General features: G+C 42.9%; 1 protein-coding gene across 2 annotated transcripts in view; it reads right to left on the bottom strand.

Moving 5' to 3' along the window:
* Positions 1–24,646, bottom strand: part of DIS3L2 (DIS3 like 3'-5' exoribonuclease 2) — a 180,868-nt gene that overhangs the window by 98,962 nt on the left and 57,260 nt on the right. For both annotated transcript variants that reach the window (XM_033069041.1, XM_033069042.1), the window contains exons 8-10: positions 12,544–12,650; positions 11,103–11,350; positions 4,352–4,525 (exon numbers count right to left, since the gene is read on the bottom strand). In XM_033069041.1, coding sequence (XP_032924932.1) covers positions 4,352–4,525; positions 11,103–11,350; positions 12,544–12,650 — 529 coding nt within the window. The remainder of the gene's footprint in view (positions 1–4,351; positions 4,526–11,102; positions 11,351–12,543; positions 12,651–24,646) is intronic.

Here is a 24,646-nt window from a genome sequence, read left to right as displayed (position 1 = left end):
CAAGACAATTTCCAGTGGTATCCAACAGGACAAGAGACAATGGACACAAAACACAGGAGGATCTATTTGAAGGAAAAACCACACACTTTCCTGAACCCCAGAACATGTTCCTCAGAGGGGTTGTGGAATCTTCATCTTTGGAACTATCCAAACCCCAAATGGGCACAGCCCTGAGCAGCCTGCTCCAGCTAACCCAGCTTTGAACAATGGGTTGGAGTAGATGATCTCTAGAGCTGCCTTCCAAGCTGAACAATCTGATGATTCTTCAGAGTTTAGCCCTTCTCTGCTGAAGTCAGTCAGTTTCTGCTCCTCAGAACACATCCATCTTGTAGATATTTCAGAGTTCCCTACCACAACACCCTTTCTCTGCTCAGTATTTTTAGCTCATTGTTTTGTATTTTGCCAGCTGAGAAACTGCAGTTTGTAATTTTACCTCCAGCTTCATATTTCTTCTTAAAAGTGAATACAATGTCCTGTTTATAATAATAAAATCACTAGTTGGCAGGATGACATCAAATGGAAAAAGAGAAAGCAACTGGAAAATTTAGAGCAAGCAATTTTGAGTGCCAAGTTTCACATTTGTAATAGTCCAGCGGAGGTCAACAGGCTCACTTATTATTAGGCAAATGGTAAAGAAATAGATATCCTCTAGTTCTTCCACGTTAGACTATATAAACCATCTCTGCTTGAACAGGTTCTAACACTTTCCAAAAAAAGTGATGCTATACATTTTCCACAGTAACACCAACAATGGAAGACAAGCAAAAGGCAGAATTGCTCTGCAAAGAACAGCCTTTTTTCTCTCTCCAATATTTAGGTTTTTGTTTCCCACTATGATTGGACTTTCCTGGCTTTACTTGCTTGTCCCAGTTAAGCAGTAAAGGAAACAAAAAGATATGAATGAAATTAGAAACATTTGGAATGAGTCTTAGAAATAGCTTTTGGGTTTCTTAGATTCCTGGCTAGACCTCTTCAAATGGCCTCCTCCTCCCTCTGCCCCCAGCTCCTGCACCCACCTCTGAAATTTGTGTTTCCTTCTTTGCCCTCACCCCTCTTTTCTTCAGGGGCTACATTTTGTCCCAAAGCAAACATGGAAATGAAAATTACATGTTGTAGCACTGGAAAAGACCGGAAAGTGGTTGAAACTTTGCACCCATCAACATTTGTCTCTATGACATTAATCCTCCAATGTTTCCCTAAAAGCAGAAACCAAACACTTCCCAAACTTCTAATGAAACAAATACCAATTCCAGTCAACTTGAATAATGAAATGAGCACTCCAGTCCTATCTGTATTATCATATTTAAAGTCTTTGGAAGAGCAGTTTCCTCAACCACACTCTGATACTTCATGAACCTTCATGCTCTCTGTAAAATGCAACTGCAGGATGAAATGCCAACACCTAATACTAGCCTAGTGCTTTTCATTAGAAGTTCTGGGTGCTCTTTAGAAATAAGTAAGCTAGGAATGCCTGTGAAATACTTGTCTAATTTTACAAATAAACCCATGCAGGTTAGAAACAGATGTCCATGGCAAAAGTGGCAGAGCAGAGTGTCAAGCCATCCACAAGGTTTGGATCTCTTCTGCCTTAAGTAATACTGAAATATTACGTAAATCTTTCTTTGAGAGCTATTACTGGAGAAATGATGGAGAAAAAGATCTCTTGGAAGCAATGCTACACAGCCTGTGTAGGTGAGATCACAGTTGTTATCCAAACAGAATATGCATGGCAAGAACAGGCTTCCTGTAAAACTGAAAGACTTGCAGGAAGATCAAGGAACATATTTACAAGATGGCATGGATAAAATGCTTTTCCCTCTTGCCCAGGCTAAGCAGCTTAGTGAAACACATTGTCTCACCTTCATGTATAACCACAATCACAAACACCTCTGGTGCAGAGCCCCTCTCTCCATACTCCACACTCTGACTCCCAGACCACACCCTGGACACTGGTCAGCAAAACACACAAACTGGCTTTTGAGAAGGAAAGGGTCATTTCCCAAGATGAAAAGAAACAAGGAAGAGATATCTCAGGAAGAGGAAACACACAAAAATACAAGACATTTTTTGGGTCTCAGTTCCAAATACCACAACTTTTAGACATGACACTAGAAAATTTACAGCCCTGTGTTACAGAACTGCAGAGGATTTACTAGAGGTGAAATTACTTTAAGTTAAACTCTAACAAGTGTTTACTCTAGTCCAGCAAGCAATGTGTAAACTGAACTAGCATGAGCTATTTACAAGTGTTAACATGTCAGTTTTAGGAGAAAAGATGAGTTGTTATTTCACGGTAATTAATTTAAAATCATACTCTCAGACTACTGTACAGTAATCTGGGAAGCCTGAGAGATCACCATGCACAAAGTACAGCAAAGATGGGCACTCACAGAGGCACGTGTGTGAGATCCCCTGGAAAACAAGGCATAACTCAGATGTGCACCCAGAACAGACACCCAGGTTCAGGTGTGTTCCTCTGGATGCCATCCTGGGCCAGGTGTACTGGCCCTTTGTAGGACAGTGCAGACCACAGCACACTTGTTGCTGACAATATGAAAGCTGATATCTAATAACAAGTTAAGGCCAAGCTACGTTGGGACTTGTCAAAAACAGTCTCAAAGTCTTCTGGTCTCATCCATCAGAGATGTCAGCCAAGTCTCCAACTACCTGACACCATCTCCCCTACAATTCACACTGCATTTACTAATAAAACTCATCTTTTTTCTGGGTAGACAAACCCCTTCCTGTGAGGGAATGCAAGGAAGACTCACCTGTATTTTATTTTCCATAACTAGAAGTCTCATGTTATCGCCATATGTGTTTAGACCACAGACTGGTTAGTCAGCAGTGTGGCAGTTGACATTAAAAGGATTAGTAAATTAAGCTCAAATAATTGTCTTAAAAATTTTGACTGTTAAATGTTTATATTTGAGAGGATCAAAAGGAAATCTACTTTGTAGTGTGCACTGTGGTCAGGAAGGGGCAGAGAGGGATTTAAATGGCTTAACCGCAAAACTGTTATCACCTTGATAAGTCCCAGTGTAATAATTCAGCAATAAAAGCAAGAAATGCACTTGGAATTTGTTTCCAAAACTGACTGTCTGACTGGAGACAAGTCAAGCTCTTTATTTGCTTAAAAGAACTCGGTCAGAAGAAACAGAGAAGGCTACTGAACTGTAGTCAAGAATATAAAAATAAGCACTTTCAAGTGACAGCTGAGCAACAGCATTCAGTATCTACTTTTTTTTTTAATGCTACCTGAAGCCTGCAGTCTGGATCTGGTATCTGAGTGTTAGCATTAATCAATCAAGAGTGTGATTCTCTGCCGAGTTATTCCACTGTATGGCAGTGGAAATCCAGAAAGCTGTAACAGTAAGGAGGCTGCAGGCTCCAGAACACAATTAGGTCCAAAGGAACACCTGGAGTACAGGTACAAATACATTTGCAGCTTATCTGCTCCAATTGCTAATGTCCATGGCAGTAACATAGATAAACGAAGAGGAAGAGGAGCTTGTTGCATATACACAGGTGCTTGTACCAGTGCAGTGTCCAGAGGAATCAGGGCTGCTTCACCTCACCATTACACAAGACAATGAACAATTACAATGAATCTGCCAATTGAGTCAGGATGCTCCAGCATAAGCAAGGCTGGAAGTGGAACACATTGTACCTCCTTAATAATGTGTTTTTGTCTGCCTGCATCATCCTTTATTGCAAAGCGAGGTTCTAAACAAATCATTTTTCTTTTGTCTTTAAATCTTTTTTAGTAAGGATGTCTCTAAAATCTGACACTTAGAAGTGTAGCAAATCCACTAGTTTTGGGTAGTCCAGCAATGTCAATGTCTGCCACTCAACAGGCTGTGGAGTTCCCAAAAGCTGGTTGGGAGCAACACTACATTGCAGAGATGGCTAATGTCAGGTAGGTGGACAGTCTTCATTTGTCTTAAGTCTCAGAATTAGAACATCCCAGATCATTGATCTGCCAGGCATTCAGAAAATCTCTGCTATAAAACTACCACTAAAATGCATAATACATCCCAGACAAAATCATAAAGCTTTCAGATTAGGTGCCAAACACCAAATTTTCAATTTTCAATTGTTCTTTTCAGAAAAAGCCTCTGTGCCTCACAAAATACTACGCCAAGTAACTGATCTTCTGGGTTTGTTAGTACTTTCAAAAGTAGTTTCTTTCCATGCTTTCTAACACAGGAAAGGTATAACATGGCACATAAATAACATGATATAACACAGTAATAAAGTCAGTGCCTTTACAAAATGTGAAGAAAGCAAAACAAAACAGCCCAACCCTGCACCAGCCCAAGGAGTGTCAGACCAGGTTTTTTGTTGTTACCTTAAATCTCTTCTTTTGGCCAGCTCTCCTGGTGAAATAACCCAGGGCAGGTTCTGGGGAAGGCATTCCAGGACTTCAGGGGAAAAGTCAGAGAAATCCACACCATATTCCGTCAGGATCCCTTCTGATTCTGGCTCTATCTCTCCAGCCTGCCCAAGACTTTTGCACAACTGCCTGCAGAAAGAAAGAGATGTTTTTTAAAGTGTATAATTACTACTGTCATGTTGATACTGTCCCCACAGAGAGGTTGCTGAGCCCTCAAATACACTCTGTCATCCGTTCACTTCTCCCTGAGTTTTGGCAGAGGACTTAGCAGGAATTCAGACCGTACCATGACTTGTGTCTGTTGGAGGTGGAAAACACTCAAAGCCACTACCCTGGGCTGTTTTCGTGTATCTTATCTGAAGAAGATGTTTTAAATTATTAGGTTTTTGCAAAGGTAAGAAAGTTTCCAATTTTAGAGAAAAATGCATCCAACAGGGTGAAGGAAAGCACAGCCATCCACACAGGCAGCTCTAGCGTTACACATGGCTGTCCTGAGACCCTCCCTCCTCTCCTCACCACTGAAAAAGGTGACTCACCTCCACTACAAAGAATGAAGAACAGATTCACACCAAATACCAGACAGCTCTACAGGGAGCTCAGCACATGCTCTCCATCCCTAAGGATACACATCTCTGCCTGGACAAACTGATGCCCTGTGAAGACAGAGGTGTGAAGAACTCCTGCTGCCTCCCTTACAGGAGTCACACAGACACACCCACAGATCATCTCTCCAGTAATTTTCCGGGCTCCTTCCAGGACATCAGCATTCCCAGTCATCTGTTCCTCCTCTCACGGCTAAGCAGAAGCCCCTGAACCCAGAGCTAACTGGAGAGGGGCCAAGGATCTAAAAACAAGTCACAGACAGGGAAAGCTATCCCCCGTGCTAACAGTGCTTGATGAAGTACTGTGCACACGCGTGGATGAGGCTGCTGCTCTGTTCACTTGGAGAAAGTTTCCATCTGCTCCAGTGCAAACCTCAGCATGGATCTGTCCAACAGTTCTGCTGTCAAACGAGGCTCAGCTCTGACACTGTGCAAACCAGGACTCCAAAGCAGCAAGACAGTTGTTCCCCCTCCAGCTGATTACAAATATCCTGTGAGAGCCCATATCACATGGTGGCTCCCCCTGCCCCCTTTCTCACCTTTAGATTGCTCAACAGTACAATTACTTTTTCTTTTTTAATATACTGCCATTAGGCCAATGCACATTACAGTCAATAGAGATAATGTTCCTGACCCAAGAAGATTACAACTGAAATTAAGGCAAATCCATCAAAATATGACACAAAAGAGAGGGGTAATAACACAGCACAAAAACAGTCACTCTATTAAGTGTTTTTCCACTGCATAAAATACACAATCATTATATTGATCCTTCTGCTTTAATTCCAATGAGTGAGAACGGACACTAATTACTTTCCTAAATTGGGGCCAAAACAGTGCACTTGTTATTTGGACAAGCAAGACGGTCTCAAGGCTTCAAATGTGCCATAAACCCATAGAACAAACCCCAAACTGTCAGCACAAGCAAGCCCATCTTCTTTATGGGAGCAAAGCTCTTTCTTCACAACGGGAAGGGCTGTGTAACAAACCTGTCACATTGTGTAATATGCTGGAAAGGATTGCTCACTTCATGGTGTGTCAAATTGTAGAGTTCACATCGTCTAGCTTTAAAATAAAAATGAAAACAAGGATAAAAGATATTTCCCTTTATTGTTTCAATTTTATGTACAAACTGTATGGCAGAAATACGTGCACATTTGGCATTGTGGCTGAGTTCTCTGTTCCTGCAGCTGGGTCCCAGTCTAATCCTTATTTTAATGTAAATAAACGAGGCATTAGTTTTATCTCCCTCTCTCTCAGCAGTAACAATAAAACAGAGAAATCACCATTTCCAATGTCTGGTGCAGAGTTGGGACTGAGCAAGGACGAGCTTGTGGGTCCACAGGCCCGCCAGCACCGCTAAGGATGGAAAAACAAAACAGGAAGAGAGAGGACACATTGCCCTACCCAGCAGAAATGTCAAGAACTTGAGTCTTAGGTGCCCCTTCTCCTGGCAGGGCAGATCTGGGAAGTGCACTGGGAGGGCGGCTGGACATCTGCAGGACAAGCCATGGCAAGCACCTCTGAATGCCAGAGTGCTTTCCAGCTCGGTCTTGAAACCCATGCTCCCCTTGATCCGTTTACTGAAATTAGATTACGAACCATAAGGGGTTTACCCAGAGGTTTGATATAGGACTAATATTTTTTTAATAGTAATTAACATTTGATTTACAGTGTTCCAGGGAACATTTCCCAAGTACCTTGAAATAAAGTGTGTAACTGACTTTAATTGGGGCCATATTACAGTCATGCAGGCGTGATGACTTGCATCAGAGCAAAATCTGACAGGACAGCATGTGATCAAAGGTAATGCATATAGGATCACCAATGGCCCCAGAGTAACAGCCAGGCTGCAAAATCATTCCTGGGGCTCCACGGCCACCAAGGGTAGCAAGAATAGTTCAAGAGGCTTATAAACAACCAAGGGCACCGGGCCCAGCAGCACTCAGACGTGCACTCCCAGGGAGTCACGGTGTCTGTGACACCCTGGGCTTGCGTGCATCTCTTTTATTTTTTCAAATGTCAAAAGGTAAAAAAAAGTTACAATGGTTACAGACGTAAACATTTTTTTTCTGTGACGCTGATGGTGGAGCATTACCATGAATTCTCTGAATACCCCTGGATTGATGTCAGACACGGTGGTAGTGCGCACTGACTGGAACATGCCATGGTTGGGGCAGAACAGGATATTTCTCCAAATCAGCCATAGCTGCAAGATCAATGAACTGCTCCAAGGTGCCCACTCACCAGAGTCTAACCTGTCATGGATGTGCACCTGGGGCAGAGCCACCCTCAAGCTGCCATCTTCCCTCTCATGGTGACACTCATCACACCTATTCTGCCACTCATCTCTAGGAACATCTGAGCTCTCTCCACTCTTCTACAGCTGAGCTGAAGCTGGCCAGCGTGTTCAAAGGTTACATGATAAGAACTCCCCAAAAAGACAAAGTAGGATTACATAGGGCTTGTTTCCTTTGAAAAGCCAGGCAGGCTCCCACATTGGAGTGAATAACTTCCATTGGGAACTTAACACCCTCGCTCAGTTTCTCCTGGAGCAGATTTGTCCACAGCCATCCTACATGGAGGGTTTCTTTCAGCAGCAGGAGAACATATCCCACACACAAGCCACCAGTCCTTAAGAAGGCTTGGACAGGAGAGGCAACAGCAAAGAAGAACTGAGTGCCCCCAGTGCCCAGGGCTCACAGACAGAGCTGCGCAGGCTTGAGGAAGGCCACAGGGGCCAGTGGAGATGGTGAGAGGGCTGCAAGGCTGACATCAGAGGGACAGAGAGCTGTGCCATGGAACCCCAGTGCTTGGAGCACAGTCCAGCCCTGCTCCACATCATGGAGCTGCTTCCTTCAGCTGCCAGGCACGTCCCATGGAGCACAGGAGCAGGGATGGGGCCGTCCCACACAGTGATGAGTTGTGCCAAGGGAACAAAGCCTCATATTAGGGACACTCCCATCTGCAAGAAGGTGTTTTTTCAACAGAGCTACACTGCTCTGTTGAAAGGACTGGACCTTCCCTTGAGCCTTACAGTCAACTACCCAAGGTATCTGGTTATTCCCCCTCACACAAAATACACTTTTGAATTAAAAACAAAAAAACAACTGAATAAAATGCCAGAGATGAAAAGAACTCGAGCCATTTAAATGGCTTTGGAAACAGCAGCAAGTGAAATAACACCCTGCAACATTTCATTTTATTGCAAAAGCTGGAACAAATCATGTCACCTTGACAGACCGGTATCTAAGACCCTGAGCTAGAATGGCCACAAGCCCGATGTGACACAGAGGGAGTCAGTGATTCCATGCTTTTCTACTAGTTGTTTTTTTTAAAGTCTCATCCATCATCACATGTGGGGACAAAAAAATTCCACCTTAACCATCTGCAAAAGTGCAGAGACGTCTGGACTAATATTCCAAACAACCCTGGACTCCAACCCTAAAAAATGTCCCCAGAGAATAATGGTACATGGCAGCACATGCAATGTTTATCTGGAAAAGGAAAATTATTTGGGCCTAATTTGCTTTATCTGTTACCTGAAGCAGGGACAGTTATACAGCATTTCACTGCCAAGGTAAAATCACTTCACATGCAGGAGGGAGCACAGCAGCTCAACTCAGGGCACAGCCAACATGACCTGGAGTCATGAGTTCCTCCTGACTCCTTCCCAGCACAGTCGGGGTGACAGGGTGGCCTTTGGAGGGGACAGTGTCATGCTGGTGACCACCAGGTGGCAATCATGACACAGAAACGCACCCCCCTCCCCAAGGGGACCTCAGGGGACTCTCAGGTGCCCCTGTGCAGGTGACCACCCTGGGTGGCCAGTGCCAGCATCAAACTCTTGGCAGGGGCATTTCACAGTCACTGTGAAGACCAATCTGTGCCATTAACTGTGCTTGGAATCCTGGCACTGAACTTCCCAAGGGAAAAGGAAAGTGGAGGAAGGTGCATGACCAGACTGGGAGAGTTCAGCTGCAGGATGGAGAGTACCTAGAAACATCCAAGGCATCCAGGGGACACGACTGCCAACTCTGGAGGGAGTTTCCCTTGTCATATTCCAGCAGACAGTGCAGGATGATGACCAACAGGCTCTTTGTCCAGACACCTTCACAACCATGGTGGAGGTGCCAAAGGCCTATTAGGAACTTTGTGGGCAGAACTAAAGGGTGCACTGAAAAGTTCACAAAACAAAGTATGTAAAGAGCTGCAGATCACCTGCTCTTCTCTCCCTCAGGGGAGCCATGACCAGCAACACAACTCGTTATAAACAAGGCAACAGGGCTTATAAATGAACTTATAAATGGGTCAAAAAGCAAACAATCTTTTGAGACCTTCAAGAGGTTTCCTTGTCTTTCAGTGTTTAAACAAGCATTATTTATGGTTAAAAACAAAAGGGGTCACCAAGGTTTTATGCTCCTATCTCCACAAGGCACTTACTGAAGTGCAACCAACTCCCAGAGGAAACGACTATGTCTGAACACAATCATGGACGTTTTCTTTCCTGACAACACCCTTTACATCTTGGAAACGATCAAACCAGACAGATGAGAATATCCAATATTGTAAGAAGTACAGACTAAAGACACACACATTAGCCAACAAAAAAGGTATTAGCCCATCCTCCTAAATTCCTGTTTCTGCTGAAAGGGGGGGTGTTCATGACAAGAAGCCAAGCAGTACAATCACCCTCCAGTCTTTTCTCAGTTGGAGTCAAAGAAGACAAAGCAAATCTCTGCCAGTAAGAAACTTATTCTTAGTGAAGTTCACAGCACAGCCAGACCCAAGTTAAGTGGGGCTCAAAGGGAGGCCACTGCAGTTCATGCACAGCACTTAATCTAGGAAACACAGTGACTTCATGGCTCATGTGGCTCTCAAGGAGCACACATGAAACTTGCTATTACTGGGTACACAAAACAGCTACAACTGATAAACTCTGTGAAATGGGGACTTCAGCTTAGTTTGCTTCTAGTTCTAGGGCTGATAGATCTGTTCTAAAACACTTACTCTTACAAAAGTTTTCTCTAAGTTTTAAGCTTTACCAGCAGTTTGAGATGAGGACGCCCAAAGTGCTGATACTGTACATCAGCTGTGCTACCCCATCAGAACTGCTTTGCAAGGAAAGGAGAAAAGCTGGACTTCATTAACAACTCCCACTACTGCACATGCTCCAGATTACATCCACATGCACCTGTAAAATCTGACCACAGTATGGCCACAGAGTCACCTACTATGGATTACCAACTAAATCAGACTACTAAGTATTCCCAAGATAACTGAGTAGATTGACCAACATCCTCCATTTCTTATTGAAATCCATTCAGTAGAAACAGCATGGCCACTCCAGGTGGGAGTTGGGCACCCTACAGTGGTTCCAAAGAAAAAAGTGAAAATGCTGAAAACCGCTGTCTTCTTCTTGGAGAGGCAAAATGAACTTGCAATCTGGATCCAGCTCAGCATAGGCCACTTGTGTAGTGCTGGCTTAAAATTTCCTTCTTCACAGCACTGCCAACAATTTGAACTCTGGACAGTGATGACTTTACAGTGCCTGATGAAACACACACTGTAACACCCTTCTCACATGCTTCAGGAGGGAATTAATCTTCTCTTGATTTCTACTATTCCTCCTTGAACCAATACAACTTTAAAACCACAAAAATCTGTGTCTTCTTTCTAATTCTTACCAGCAAAGGCATAAAAACTGAAGATGAGCCTCAGAGTCACTGATCTTCCCTTGGCAGAAGGGAAATGTCTGCACACTGTGTACTACTGTTCCACATAGGGAGGAAACACAGGAAGGCTGCCAGCACCCCATGGTGCCTGTGCTGGTCAGGCTGAGCTCGTGTGTTCCCCCTAGACCATGCACTCATCGATGCTGTGATGCACCAGCACTGAAGCAAGCACTCGAAGAAAATAAAACATTCATGAGATTAAGTAGCTATGAGCTGTCCTTCCTCCCAGTGTAATTTATCCACCAGAAAGACACAAGACAAGCAGCTTGTTAACAGATTTCTGTCTCTACTGTTTGTAACAAACTAAGTGAAAACAAGAATTCCAACTAGAAATCTCAGTCATCTCTACTCCCAACGGCAGCCACGTACCCTGATGCGAAGTTGCTGTCTTCTTTCCAGTCCACGATGCGACAGATGAAGAGCATCTGTGCATAGGTCTCAGGCTTGGTCACAAAGTCTGGAGGGCAATCAGCCAAGGGCACATAGACCCTGGGCACCCTGTGGTCCACAGGTGAGAACATGGCACACCTCTTGAAGAGCTCACTGTTCCTGTCAGCCAGAAGTTTGATGAACCCTGTAGCTGCTCGAGAATGCTTCTTTTCCAAAATATAGACCACCTGGGAGAGGCAACAGTTTCTACAATTAATACCTTCAGAGGACTTGCTTAATTTAGCAGAATAAGGATACACAAAGGCTCAGCAGAGTATCTGGAAAAGTCACAAGGTCTGTATGTTGTTTTCCCTCTGTGTGTATATGTGTATGTGCATTTTTTAACTGAGTACCTATTTACAGTGTATTTTCCTTGCCATCTTGCTCATGGCTATAGAAGAGCTAAGTGCTTTCCAAGTGCTAGCTCTCTACAGCAATTTTCTTGATTACAGAACAAAACCAGACAAGAAGCAGATGCTTCCAAATGCAAGGAATTAGCCACAAAATACAAGCAACTCCTGTAAAATCTTTCATTTGTATTCTCGGCCTGTGATTTCAACAGTCAGCACAGAACAGGCCAGTCCAAAAACGGTGCCGCTGGCAGATCCAATGCTAACCACAGGAAAGGATGTGCTGTTGGGAATTTGGCAGTTCTCTCTTTCTCTCTGTGCTTTCTGAAGTTAGGGGTTATTTTACCTTTATACAAGATGGCTTTGAAAAGAATAATAAATTACAATATCACTAAATAATTGTTCCAGAGAGGTGTTCATCCAGGCTGTATTTTCGTAGACCATAATAAATCACTGGATAACAGAAACATTATAGCTGATTTCCTAAGCTTATACAGAAGAGTTCTTCCAGAAGGTTTCAGGAGCTGCACCTCTGCTCAATTCTGAGTGCTGGAATTGCCACACTGGATGAGACCAGAGCAGCCCAGCCAACAACAGGACCAGAATCAGAGGTTGCAAGGGAAAGCACAAGATGTGGAAGAGACCTGACCCAATCTGACCCAGCAGCCCTTTTCTGGTCTCTTAACATTCAGAGATTGACTCAAATCTTGAATCAACAGTACTAGCAGCCTTTCCAAAGTCTGTAAGAATTAATTCTGACAACTTTGGATATCCTAACAGTCATATTAGTATCCAATCTTTTTCCTGAATCTTGCTAAGTAATTTTGCATGACAAACAAAGGGAATTTAACCTAGGATAATTGGTAAAAATAACAAGTCACTTGGTTTTTATCAGATCGGACAATTTCTTGCTCTGAAATGGAGAATGAGACTCAAAGACCAACAGACAGAGGCTACAGGGAGGCCAGGGCTGGTCTCCTGCAGCCTTTGGGAGCACACACGTGCTCACTTGTCACTCTGCATGGATTTACCTTGGCTGTCCTTTGAAGAAATTCATCTGGGAGGAGCCTGGGATCATTGACCTTGGGTCCATCATCTTGCTTTGTTCTGTGCACACCAGTGACCCCAGCAGCCTTCCCTGCATCAAACACACAGAACAGTTACTGTAGCACACTTCCATGATAAATTTGTCTCAGGCCTTTGCTCTAAAGTACAATACAATATGCACGTAGTAGACGTATTTGAAAGGAAAAAGATCTCTCAGGTGTTAGAATTGCCAAGCATGAAGTAATTATTATTTCTCTGGACTACAACAGACAGCAGATACATGCTCGCTTACCATGCAGATGTGCAGAAAAACAACAAAAATCAAAATAAGTCCCAACTTTGTAAGTAGGACTATATCAGTCATAACAGACAAAGTAGTAGAAAACAAATTATGTTTATTAAGTACTAAGAGCTAAGAATTTTGTGCCATTTCTTAGTTGAGGTCATTATTGTTACATAAGCAGTCCTTTTCCATATACATTCATTTAATATTTAATGTCCTTTAAAAACATTATGCAGGGTTATAAAATGTGTGTTTCTCTTTGAAACTGAAATCATATATACTAAGCTGACCCTCTTTAGCTGTGGACCAGGCTTATGAAAAATCTTATAGAAGTAACCACTATACATGATCAAGAGTTTCCCTCCTCTGAGATCTCTGGACCAGATACTGATAATTTTAAAATCAAGTGTCTATTGATTTCTAGTTTGAAATTGTCAAATATTCAGGTATGTGAGTTTGGGAGCATCTGCTACAGATGGCTGGCATTTAATGTTTACAAACATCCAAAGTTATCCTTGCCATGGAGAAGGCTGGGACTGGGCTGTTCTTGAGCTGCATCCCTGCTGAGAACCTGTGGTTACTGCTCTGCCAGATTCTTTGGGATGGAAGCATCCATGTGCACTTGTCTGGAGGGCTCATGGGAGATGGCTGACTTTTGCCATATGTATGGTAAACACATCCATCTTGAGCACATATGCTAAAATCAGACCTAGAGTGTTCAAAAGAAATCTTGCTTTCCTAAGGAGAGACCGGGGCACCGACTGCAAGTTTCAAGGGACGTAGCTGTCACTGTTTCCCTTAGAAGACACGAGATAAAGCAACGTTTTGCTGAGGTCTGTGCTCCAGCAGGCCAGCAGCAGTCACCCATGTGAGAAAGGCTCCAGAAGCTCAGTGGTGGCACGCAGACCCTGGTCCCCAGTGATTCCTGTGTGTCCCGCAGAGCCCAGGACGAGGCTGCTGCTGGCAGGATGGACGGAGGGGCAGCGGAGCTCAACGGGTGGCACTCAGGAAGGGGGGCAGTGGGACAGCAGCTTCCTTCCCCAAGGGTTTGGCTGTGCCCCACCATCACCAGGGCATGTCCACAGATGGCTGTGTCCCCATGGAGGGCCTGCACTGCCTCCAGGCAATGTTACCCCAGCAGTAGCTTGACAATGACAGCTTTGCTCTAATGACAAACTCTGGTTCTCATATGCTGCTAATTATCCTCAGCTTTGCCTTCTGATATGCCCTTCCTCTCCCCAGAGATCTTTTTCTAAGTGACTTTTATTTTATCTTCATTGACTTGCTAGAAATGCTGAGAAGAGAATGAACAGGTATTCAGGGGTTTAAATAAAATTCTACTATGCTTTAAAAAGCCCTGATAATTGAAGCAGCAAAACCATTTCTGATTTTCATCTACTGAAATGAACTCAGACTTGCCAAAACCAGCATTACTACAGGATAAAACCACCCAGAGTTTCATGGTGACAAACAAGGTAGGGAAAAAACTACTTGCATAATTGTAAGCAGTTAAAAAGTGGGGGATACCAAGGTTACCTCATTTGCTTATGTCCTCTAAGGTTTCTGCCAGCTAAAGGTCATACCAGGCAATCATTTAGCAAAGGATGAAAGCCAGGAGCCATTTTGTTTTCTTATAAATTTTCAAGTGATCAGTTAACAGTTTATGATGTGTCAATCATAAAGACAGCCTGGGCAAAGAACAAGATGATCTGGAACAAAGGAAAACTGGACGGGGCAGAGGACAAGGGGAAGTTGGGAGCCTTCCAAAGGCCATGCCTCCAGGCACACCTGCCACAAGCCCAGGGCTTTATTTGAGTGAATTCCCCAAGGAACAGCACATTCTGGTGGGAAGAGAAACCAGAACTAAACATGTTTAGGAAAAAAGCAAGAGCTGCATTCACTGCTCTCCCAGCGTAGCAGAACAGCAGCAGTGACTCAAGGTTCAGCAGGCAAGAATGAAAAAAGCACCCGGAGTCACGTGAGGAACACGTCCTTGTGAGCACTGCCTTTTTTCCACTTATCCTTCCAACACCCATTGCACCGAAAAGTCACTTGGAAATTTTCACTGAGGCAGTTTTCTCAGTCAAAAAGAAGCCAGCAGGGATGTCCTGGGGAAGTAACACATACACACATGCAAAAGCACAGGAGCACCAGGATGCAGCTGTCACAGGGAGAACAGTAAATGGGTGGCCAGGCCTTCCCTGGCCTGAGATGAAGAACATTCAGGGCTGGGCCACTGCCCCTCTTCCTGCTGAAGACGAGCCCCACGTGAGCCCAGTACAGATATCAGAAAGCACCCAAATTCCCACCATGACAGATGACAGAACTTGCCTTTTCCTTCATGGCCACCATCAGCTGGGGACCTTTGGTTCGCTGGAGAGTGTCTTCCAATTTCACCATCCCTCCCAAAAAATCCTGGGATTATGAAAGACTCCAGCAGGCAAAGTCTGGGATCTACAACTACTCCATCAACAGAAAGAAAAAAGGAAGCTAATCCCAGCCACTTCTTCTTACCCATTTTTTTAACTGACTTCCATTTCTTAAATGCCATCACACACATTTACTAAGGGTGAATGCTCCTGAAACTAAGGACAGGGAAGAAAAGACAAAGAACTCTGTAATCCTGCAGCTAAGAGATATAGAATTCCCTATAGCTTGTAGCAGCTCCTTTTGAAATCAAAATTCTGTTGGTACCAGGGCTACATCAGGGCTCAGGAGTCTACAGCAGCAAAGCACCACCCATGAGGAATTCTGTGACCAAACCTTCAGCTCAGAAGGGTCAACTACCCAGATCCAATGTCCACCTGGTTCAATTGTTAAATGACTGCACAGAAACCTCAGTCACAGCAGCAATAATCTGCCATGAAAGTATGATACTCGAGTGCCCTGAATACATCTCTGACAGTCCCTCTCCTTCATTACACATCCTCGTCCCCTCCATGGAGCTGAGCAAAGAGGGGCAGCAACAGGGCCCCACTGGAGACTGGTGCTCTAGAAGATCTCAGCTGGGAGATACAAACATCTCTCACAACAGGGCAGAGGCATGGAGGCAATCCTAAATGAGAGTTAAGTTGTGAGAGGAGCAGGATTTTGTGCAGGGAAGGTGGGAAGAAACTCCTTGCATAATGCCAAAGTAAAAATGAATTATTCTGACCCCTTTACTGCAGTGGTTATCCAATGACCATTCAATATTTCCACCCTAGGCAAAGACATGTTTTCTGAGAAAGATTTACTATGTTAGCTTGGGCAGTACTTCATAAGCTTATCTTACAGTGAAAACACACTTCAGCAACCAGGATCCAGTGAAACTGCATTATAATCTCAGTGTTTTCCTTTCAGCGATTATCTGACAAACCAAAACTGTAATAGTCTTACTTTAAAAAAATTAGGCACTAGACACAAAAAGCAAGGCAAATTAGTTATGTTATTACCAATGAATAGATCCAGGACACTTGGATTTGCCTCCCTCTGTAAGGGATCAGTTTAGGCAGCTTCAATACACACTTAGATTTGCCTGACAGGCATTCCTAGGTCAAACATTACTTTTTAAAGCCCCCCAAATTTCCTTTTACAATTCAATTACCATCACATTAAAAGGTGGCTGAAGTGGACCAAAAATCATCATACTAGAATTCTGATTACTTATGACAGATCCAAAATTATTTTCATTAGGTTTGCATTGGTCACTGTGGAAATTTGCAATTCTGTCCAAAAAGAATACAATTAAAGATGCAATATCCACTTGCAAATGAAAATATATCATAGTTTCAGATCTCAAACACAACTCACTGAAAAAAAAAAATCTCTCTCCCTGAATGGAAAAAGACAATTTTTTTAAGAAAATAGTACAATGTTTGCTACTTCAGCTAGGAAAAAAATTTACTTGAGAAGCTGGGTTACTCTACATAGGAGTATTTAAAAATCCCATCAGAAAATACTGTTCTTCAGCTCAGTGCTCAGACACCAGCACAGCTGTAAACCCTTCAGTGGCAAAGCCAACTACTTACTAATGAAGCAACAACATTTAGGTTCTCTGATGTCTGCTTCAAGGAGCAGTTTTCAGTATATTCTGTTTTAGTACCAAATACCTAGGTGGTGTGAAACAGACCAATTTATTATAAGTATCTCCAGGACTGTGTGTCACACGCACAAAGGATGTGTTTTTGCAATTCTGTCTGTATCAGCACACAACAGACATTAGGAAATGAAACTCCCTTCAACCCAAAAGCGATACATGCATACCCAGAGATCTGCTCTGGGCTATGCTAGTCTGCTACAATTTTAATTTTTAGGGATAACAAGAAGGAAATGTTGCTGTTTAGAAGAAAGTACAAGGACTTTTCATATTCTGCAAGTGATGGTTTTTTGGCACAAAACAGCTTTTTTCTTCAGAACACAAACCTACCAAAAGGTAGGGAAGAAGGAAAGTGCTGTTTCACTTGGTACCAGGCACTATCCAAAACTGGAATCTATTTTAAACACCCTGTAAGTAGGGTCACCTAGGAAGTTAACATGAAAAAATCAGTACTTTGTATTTATACACCCACACACAGAGCTTTCCACCTGTGATGAAGGAAACACAGGTATTTCACTGCAACAAGACTGTTAAGCCAACAGCCTTGGAATTTAACACATGCAGCCTGTCCAAAATCAGCCTAAGAGCTCCCATGTGCAATGGAAGTGGGCTCTGCATTAAGAAGCAAAGCAGCTCCAAACCATGCAGCACTCCTGAGTTGTCTCATCACAGAGCTGTGTGTCTAATGAACAGAACTAACCTCCTCAGAGATGTTTATTTTTGAATACTCATTTAAACAAACTCACCCTGCCACAGCTGTTCGTGCCTTAACACCTGAGCACACTCACACCTGCCTGCCCAAGGGCACACTGAAGAGAGGACTGGGAGACTCAGATGATTAGCATCAAGATTTTTGAAGATGCAGAGGCAGGAGGAGACCCTCAGAGAGGGAGAGGAAAGGTTTAGTAACAGATGTGTAGAGCACAGACAAGCATCTGCAGCAACAGAGCAAAGGCAATGTGAAGAGATGAGTGCAGCTGGCTCCCTCAGACACACAAGGCAGCCAAGCATGTAATTATTTACTTATATTTAGCCACCTCCACAAGGAGGGATGGAGGAGATAGCAGAATGATGAGACAAGAGTGCCACTTTTCCTTAGAACCCTCCAAGCCTGATCACAGCAAAGATCAACATAATTTTGGGAAGCTGCCACCTAGCCGAGCAGATCAGATGGTAGCTGTCTCCGTAGCCACTGAACATTACTACAACCACAGCATGGCCACACAAACCTCCTGGCCCTCTCATGTCCTTGAGAAGCAGTCACACAGCATCAGGGTGGGAAGCCTTATTGCAACAGAATTAACTCTAACCCTACAAAAAAATCAGGTGGTGCTGCAGTCCACAGAAATACAGTTCTATTACATTAATGACAAGCAAAATTAAAATGTTACAAAAAGAATTCCATTGAGTATTTTGCCTATTTACTTAATGTTCTTCCTTCCTTCATGTCCATTTGTTCCTAAAGTCTGTGTGTCCAATATTAATATTCCATGGAAAATATGTTAGCTGAATGAACCTAATCTGCTTCATCCTGGAAATCTTGCTGCTAACAATGACCATACTCTGTTTATCTCCACACCCACCATTCACTCTCAGTATCATGCCCTCTCATTTACTTGACCTAAACTTGAAACTCAAAGGAGAAACATAGGTGAACTCAGGAACATATGGTAATATGCTGAACTTAATCTAATTCCTGTTACCTAATTGCCTAAGTAATTTATTTTTTCCAGTACTTAAGAAGTCATTTGGGGGTCAAGAAAACTGACTAGGGAATAACAGGGTAAGGAACTTTCCCAACATTAACTTCCACTGCAGGCTTCAGCTCTTCAACAGAAGAATAACTGGAGCTTTTTCAGGCAGTAGCATTTAATCAATGCAACCATAAAGCCCAATTTGTTCAATACCAGTACAACACTTCTTCAGTTGCTATACTGTTTATTCTGCTAGAAATGTATGCTGTCATTTAAGAAAAGTTATAGCAACAACCAGAAGAACTAGATCCAGAGACCCACAAACATGAACTAAAGGATAAACTAATACAGAGCTGTCTTGAGTAGCTGAAACTGCTCCAGCTTCTCTGCTGGCTTTCCAGGCTTCAGCGGAGTGAAACCGATCCGATTTTTGACAGTTCCACCTCAAGGATTTCTATTAAAAGCCATGTAACTGAGAAGATTTCCTGGTGAGCTTTCACTCTGCTGTGGCCTAGAAATTTTAAGAGCTATGCAGTGGAGATGATCCATCTCCACAAAGCTGCAGGCTAGGAAAAAACAGTGAAGCTCCTTAAAAGCACTCAGAGTGAACGGGAGCATCTGAAGAGGAGGGAGGAGAACACTTGTCCCTTCCAGGGGCCAGTGATGGTGGTGGACTCCAAATATGCCAGACTTCATTGCTGCTGAATTGAAAGAAGGGTGAGCCTGAGCAGAGCAGAGGTTCAGCATGTAATCCAGATTTTTGTCACCATCCTTTCCCCACCAGACCTGGCCAAGGAGAGGAAGAACAGTAACTCTGAACTCTGCCTGGGCCAATACAAGACAGTGGTGACTGCAGGACCCCAGGTGCCAGAGGAAGGCACAAAAGGCAAGCAGGCACTTTGTCAAGCTTAAAAGAGAGAGGACACAAAAGCACAAGGGGACATGGAAGTGCACGAGAAGTGTAGAAGAGCAAAACAGATACTAAACTCTGCATTATAATTACATTTTTCTATTTTGCTAGAAAGATCCAAAAACCCTTTTAAGCACTGACTCTAGAACATCATCTGAAGAAAACAAAGGCTTGATGCCATTTATTACACAACCATATGGTGAACTTACCAAACACCACCATTTCAGTTAAGCCAAGCAATCCTGAAATACTCAAAACACAGCCTCCAGTCAGCAGCAGTGTGGACACCAAGCAATTTCAGGTTATCATTTCTGACCTCATCAGGACTACCAGAGACCAACAGTCACATTTGACTTATCAAGAGATTGACCACTCTCCACCTGGTGAATGCTGAACAGACAAGGAGACATGAACAAAGTCTGCAGCAGTTTCCAAATTCTGTTGACCTTACCCATTATCCATCAGTTACTCAGTTCATGTGAGTCTGCTCTGCCTGTAAATGAGATATTTCTGTTCAAACTTCATTACGTCAAGGCAGTGAGCAAGCTTCAGACACTCACACATCCAAGCTCTGATTTGCAGTAGTGTAGGTGTAAGTGGAAATCCTGAACAAACACAGTTCTGATTGCTGTCAGGGCAGCCAGTGCACCAGCCTGATGACTTCCCACCCCGTGGGAAGCAGGATATTTTGTGTATCTGGTGTAGTAAGAGCTCCCATGAGAAGAGTTGAAAAAAGCCAAGCAAACGAGTTTGACAAGGAAGCTTTTGGCATGGTGACACTGTTTTACAAACTTTTATTTGAATATCATTTTGCTAAAGAAGGGCTGAGGCACTTTTATGAGAACAGCTGCCATTCTCATGAGTACAAGTAGCTGCTACTGTTCAATTGCTGATGTTTCTTTATCAGAGAAATCTGATTCCAATATTTAACAAGAGACATTTGTAGGAAACTCAAGTGACAAAGTAGTGTAGGGATACAGTATCATAAATCATTCTGTACAGAACATTTTGCACTTTTCCCAGGTTGAGAGATACAGAGAGTTTCCAATTTTTATTACATATTGAAATAAAATATAAATAAAATCCTCCTACTGCAGTGAAAAGTCACAGAAGCAATGTATTCTAGGTTAGTAGTAAGTGATAAGATAAAAGTTACATGACCTCTGTTGCAGTAGTCAATGTGAATGAGGATTAAGAATCACAGACCTGGCAAAGGTCATTTTGCTGGTGAATGAGTTCAGTGGACAGTAGTGACACAGAGTAAGCTGACATCTCAGGGTACAATACAGAGAATTTGTGTGTCAGTACCAAGCACTAAAGGGATTTAATTTTTTCTGTGTACACACTGGTGGTTCAGAGACTACTGCCAGGATGCTATTACCTTGTTCTCTGCCTGCATTTCAGTAGGGCACAGAAATCCCAGAGAGGGTTAGAAGGACACTACTAAGGAAGCTGAGAAACTTTATTCAGAATGCTCATTCTTACTGTCTTTCTAAGGAAAAAAAAGGCAGAAAAGACCAACTACCAAAGCTCAACATTTAGACAATTTAACTGTGAAACAGAACAATACTGGTCTTTGTGCAGAACCAGGTCCTGGAGAGGAGAATAGCTGTCCTCAACTAAAGACTTTTCAAAGATGATCTTTAACCCCACTTCTTTGGAAGGAAAGTCCAGATAAGCAGAGCAAACTCGTTTGACCAGGACATCTTCTGTCAGAGTGACGAATTTCTATTTAAATATCCTTGAGCAAAGCAAGACTGCTCCACTTTTATGAGCACAAGAAAGTACATGGGTTGAGAATTAGGCTGAATGCAATGGTCTCTTCATTTCCATGGACTTCCCTCTTGCTTATCCCATCCCTTCTGGGCACTCAGGAATAGAAAGGCAGGAAGCACAGCTCTCATAACAGCAGCACTTAGTGAAGACAGATCCATCTGAGTCTAAGGCTGCAGACATGTGCATAACAACAATTTTTACTAGTTTGCCCTAATCCCCACAGAGGCATAGGAAATCCAAGGTACAATGACTTCAGGGAAATTCAGTCCCTCAAATCTAGGCCATAATCAGTGTACACAGTGTTTCACGCTTCAGAGCTTCTGACAGCAAGGGCCAACCCCAAAATTCTTTGCCCCAGTGTGTAACTAGAGATGGAGAGGGTGACTGTGCTCTGAAGAGGAACAGAGCCATGAGAAGGGATGGGACACAGGCCAAGGTAGAAAGACATCAAAACAGTCTGCAGTCCCAGAGTGCTCTTATTCGAATGACACGTCTACTTTTATTCTTCATGGTTCATTTTGACCACGGGCATCAGAACAAATGAGCCAGCAGAGATATTGTGCAATCCTACTCCTACATCACAAAGGACAAAAGGCATCTTGCAATTGAGAGCAGCAAACTGCAGGGCTTGTGTTCGTGAACAAAGATTTGAGCACAGTCTCAACCTGGCTGTGGGGTTTTTGCCCAGAATAAGTACAATGTACTTTTGATTCCATTATCAATTCCATTCTATTATTGATATCCATACAGTAGTTATGGATATTTTTCACCTCTGGAAATCTCGTGGGCTTTTTATTTAGTTTGAACTTTGGGTAGGTCATATATATGAATCTTTTTCTAAATATACACATAAACACACGCATGCATGCAAATACATACACTAAGTGCACATGAGAACATGACAGACTGTTTCTTGATTTTGTTTCATTAATATAGTATCTTTGATAGAATCTTTGGCCAGCTTGAAACCTTCAAAAAACCCTTCCAAAAAAGGAAGAAAGCCCATCACAAGTGTTCATTTCAGACTTGTGCTGGCCACAGAAAATTCCTCCTGCTCCCTTCTGTGCCTAAGGCCATGCAATGGGACTGTGTGATAAACCCTGCAAAGCAATGCTCTCAGAAAAAGCAAGAAAAGCACTGGGTATGGTGGGTCAGGAAGAAATCCCCCTGTGAATCCCAACTTCCATCCACCTCTCTGTTTTACTGCAGTAGCTGTTTCCAGCAGAAGGGATGTAATATGAAAGAAAAGGTTCAAATGCAGGAAGTTCAGCTGCAGCAGAAGCCAAGTAGCTCTCCCAGGAGAGGCCATGTTACCCAGGGAAGGGCATCTCCACTCCACAGCCCAACCCTCCAATGCGCTCTGCCTCCAATGCCAGCACAGTGGATGGCCTTAGGAAGTCTGATTTTACCCTCTTGAGATCCAGTTCTGCCTTGAAAAAGTGTATGTTTGGTGCTTTTAAAAAAACATTTTGAACCACACCTGTGAAGGCTGAATTTGGCTGGGTTTGTTTTTTTTTCACGATAGTTATCAGTGATGCTAGAATAACTATAGCTGCTTTCCAGGCAAGACTGAGAATCTGGATAAGTGATGATATGAGAAATTGTATGGAGGACAGGAAACAAGCCAAAGCAATCATCAAGTACTCAAAAACACCTTCAGAAAAATCAGCATCGTAAACTTTGTATGTATAAAAAAGGGAGGGCATTAAAAAGCAGAGAAAGAAGAAAGTAGAGAAAACTCCATATGGGTTATATGGCCAAAGAAGCTGAAGCAAATATTAAAGGAGATGATAGCAAAACACAACCTCAGCAGAAATCTAACTGGCACATCCACACCAGCCATAAGGCTTGTTAAGGATGAACATGGAAAGGCCCTGAAAACAAAAGAAAACAGTTGGCATAGGCAACTTCAGTGGAAAACCTGGATTTCAACTGTGCAGACAATAAGCTGATCTCACAGTTGTCCTAGAAATATTCTCCAAAGACAGAATCAAATGGAAAAACCCACTCGGATGGCACAGATTTTGAGAGATTACTTGATAACTTCCAACATAGGTCACTCCAGAGCATCTTGAGAAACTATGATGCACCAAAAAAAAAATCTCTCATCAACTCTTTAAACTAAAGCACAATCACACAACTAAAGTAAAATACTGGCTCAAGCCTGTATTTATTTTAGATGCTGGTATCAAACTAGAATGTACTTCTACAATGTTTTATTTAGCATTGCTATCAGAAGCAACAAAGATGCAACAGACACAACAAGTGACTCAGGAGAATTGTTGAGTCAAAGTGGCCCAGTGCTGTGCAGCTGCAACAGACTGCAAAACAGCTGGGGTTAAAAACCACCTGTCTAAAACATCAACAGACAAGATGACTAACTCCCAAATCAAGCTGTATCCTGGAAAGGAATGAAACAAGATATGAGCTAGTTCACATGCCTTGGCAGGAACTCAGCAGTGGAGATATCCAGAAGGAAACAGCATCACAAACAGGTAAGGTGGCAGCTCCAGTTATGAGGTGAAACCAATGCTTTGTCATTAAAACTACAATATTTCCATTCAAATATTATCTCCTGTTTTATTAACAGATGGGTGTGAAAAATGGAAGTCTAACAACAGTATAGGCAAGGGTCTGTGCATCTTCAAATATCTCAGGAAAATATGAGGTATTAAACAGGACTACTTTATAACCACCTTATCAGAGTCCAACAACTACTTAGGTCCTGAGTTACTGCTGCCTTTTCTGGACAACAGGGGCAAGCAACAGGAACACACCAGAATATCTGTCCCAGCAAACCTTTCTTGAGCAGCTGAGGGCACATGTAAAATGTGCCAATTGTCAGAATCCTTTCAACACACAGCTCTTCAGAAAAGGATTTAATACTAGAAAGGACATGCAAAGAGCTGCATAAGCATTAGTTTTGGGACAGGGGAGCCTATTTTATTTTGCCCTAAGCAACACTTGATGGCTTGGATGGAATTCAGATTCAGAATAAAAAAGGTTTGCCTTCAAAACAGATCGCATAATTGGTTTTAGGTTTTAGTGCAATTTTCTTTTTAAACAGACCAAATCTTCAAGTTGCTTATAACTCAACTGTTTGAAAACAGGAAAAAACTTAACTGCCCCCAAGGAAATATATTCTTATCCCCAAACTGAGACACATAGATTGGCCAGCGAAGCTGCAAGGAAACCGCTACAGCAGCATCTTGAATTAAACAGCAACCAGCAGTCCCCAAACAGCCCTGAGAGCTGCAAATCTGAAGGTGGGACTTCTGTTTCGCAGATTTACTTTGCACCAATCAAAACTACATAAACCCCAGCCATTAATATCCATTCAAAACCATGA

Source organism: Catharus ustulatus, chromosome 10, assembly GCF_009819885.2.
Source record: "Catharus ustulatus isolate bCatUst1 chromosome 10, bCatUst1.pri.v2, whole genome shotgun sequence".
NCBI classification, from domain to species: domain Eukaryota; kingdom Metazoa; phylum Chordata; class Aves; order Passeriformes; family Turdidae; genus Catharus; species Catharus ustulatus.
Note: the sequence above shows the minus strand (reverse complement) of the source record. Positions and strands in the feature narration are given on the sequence as shown.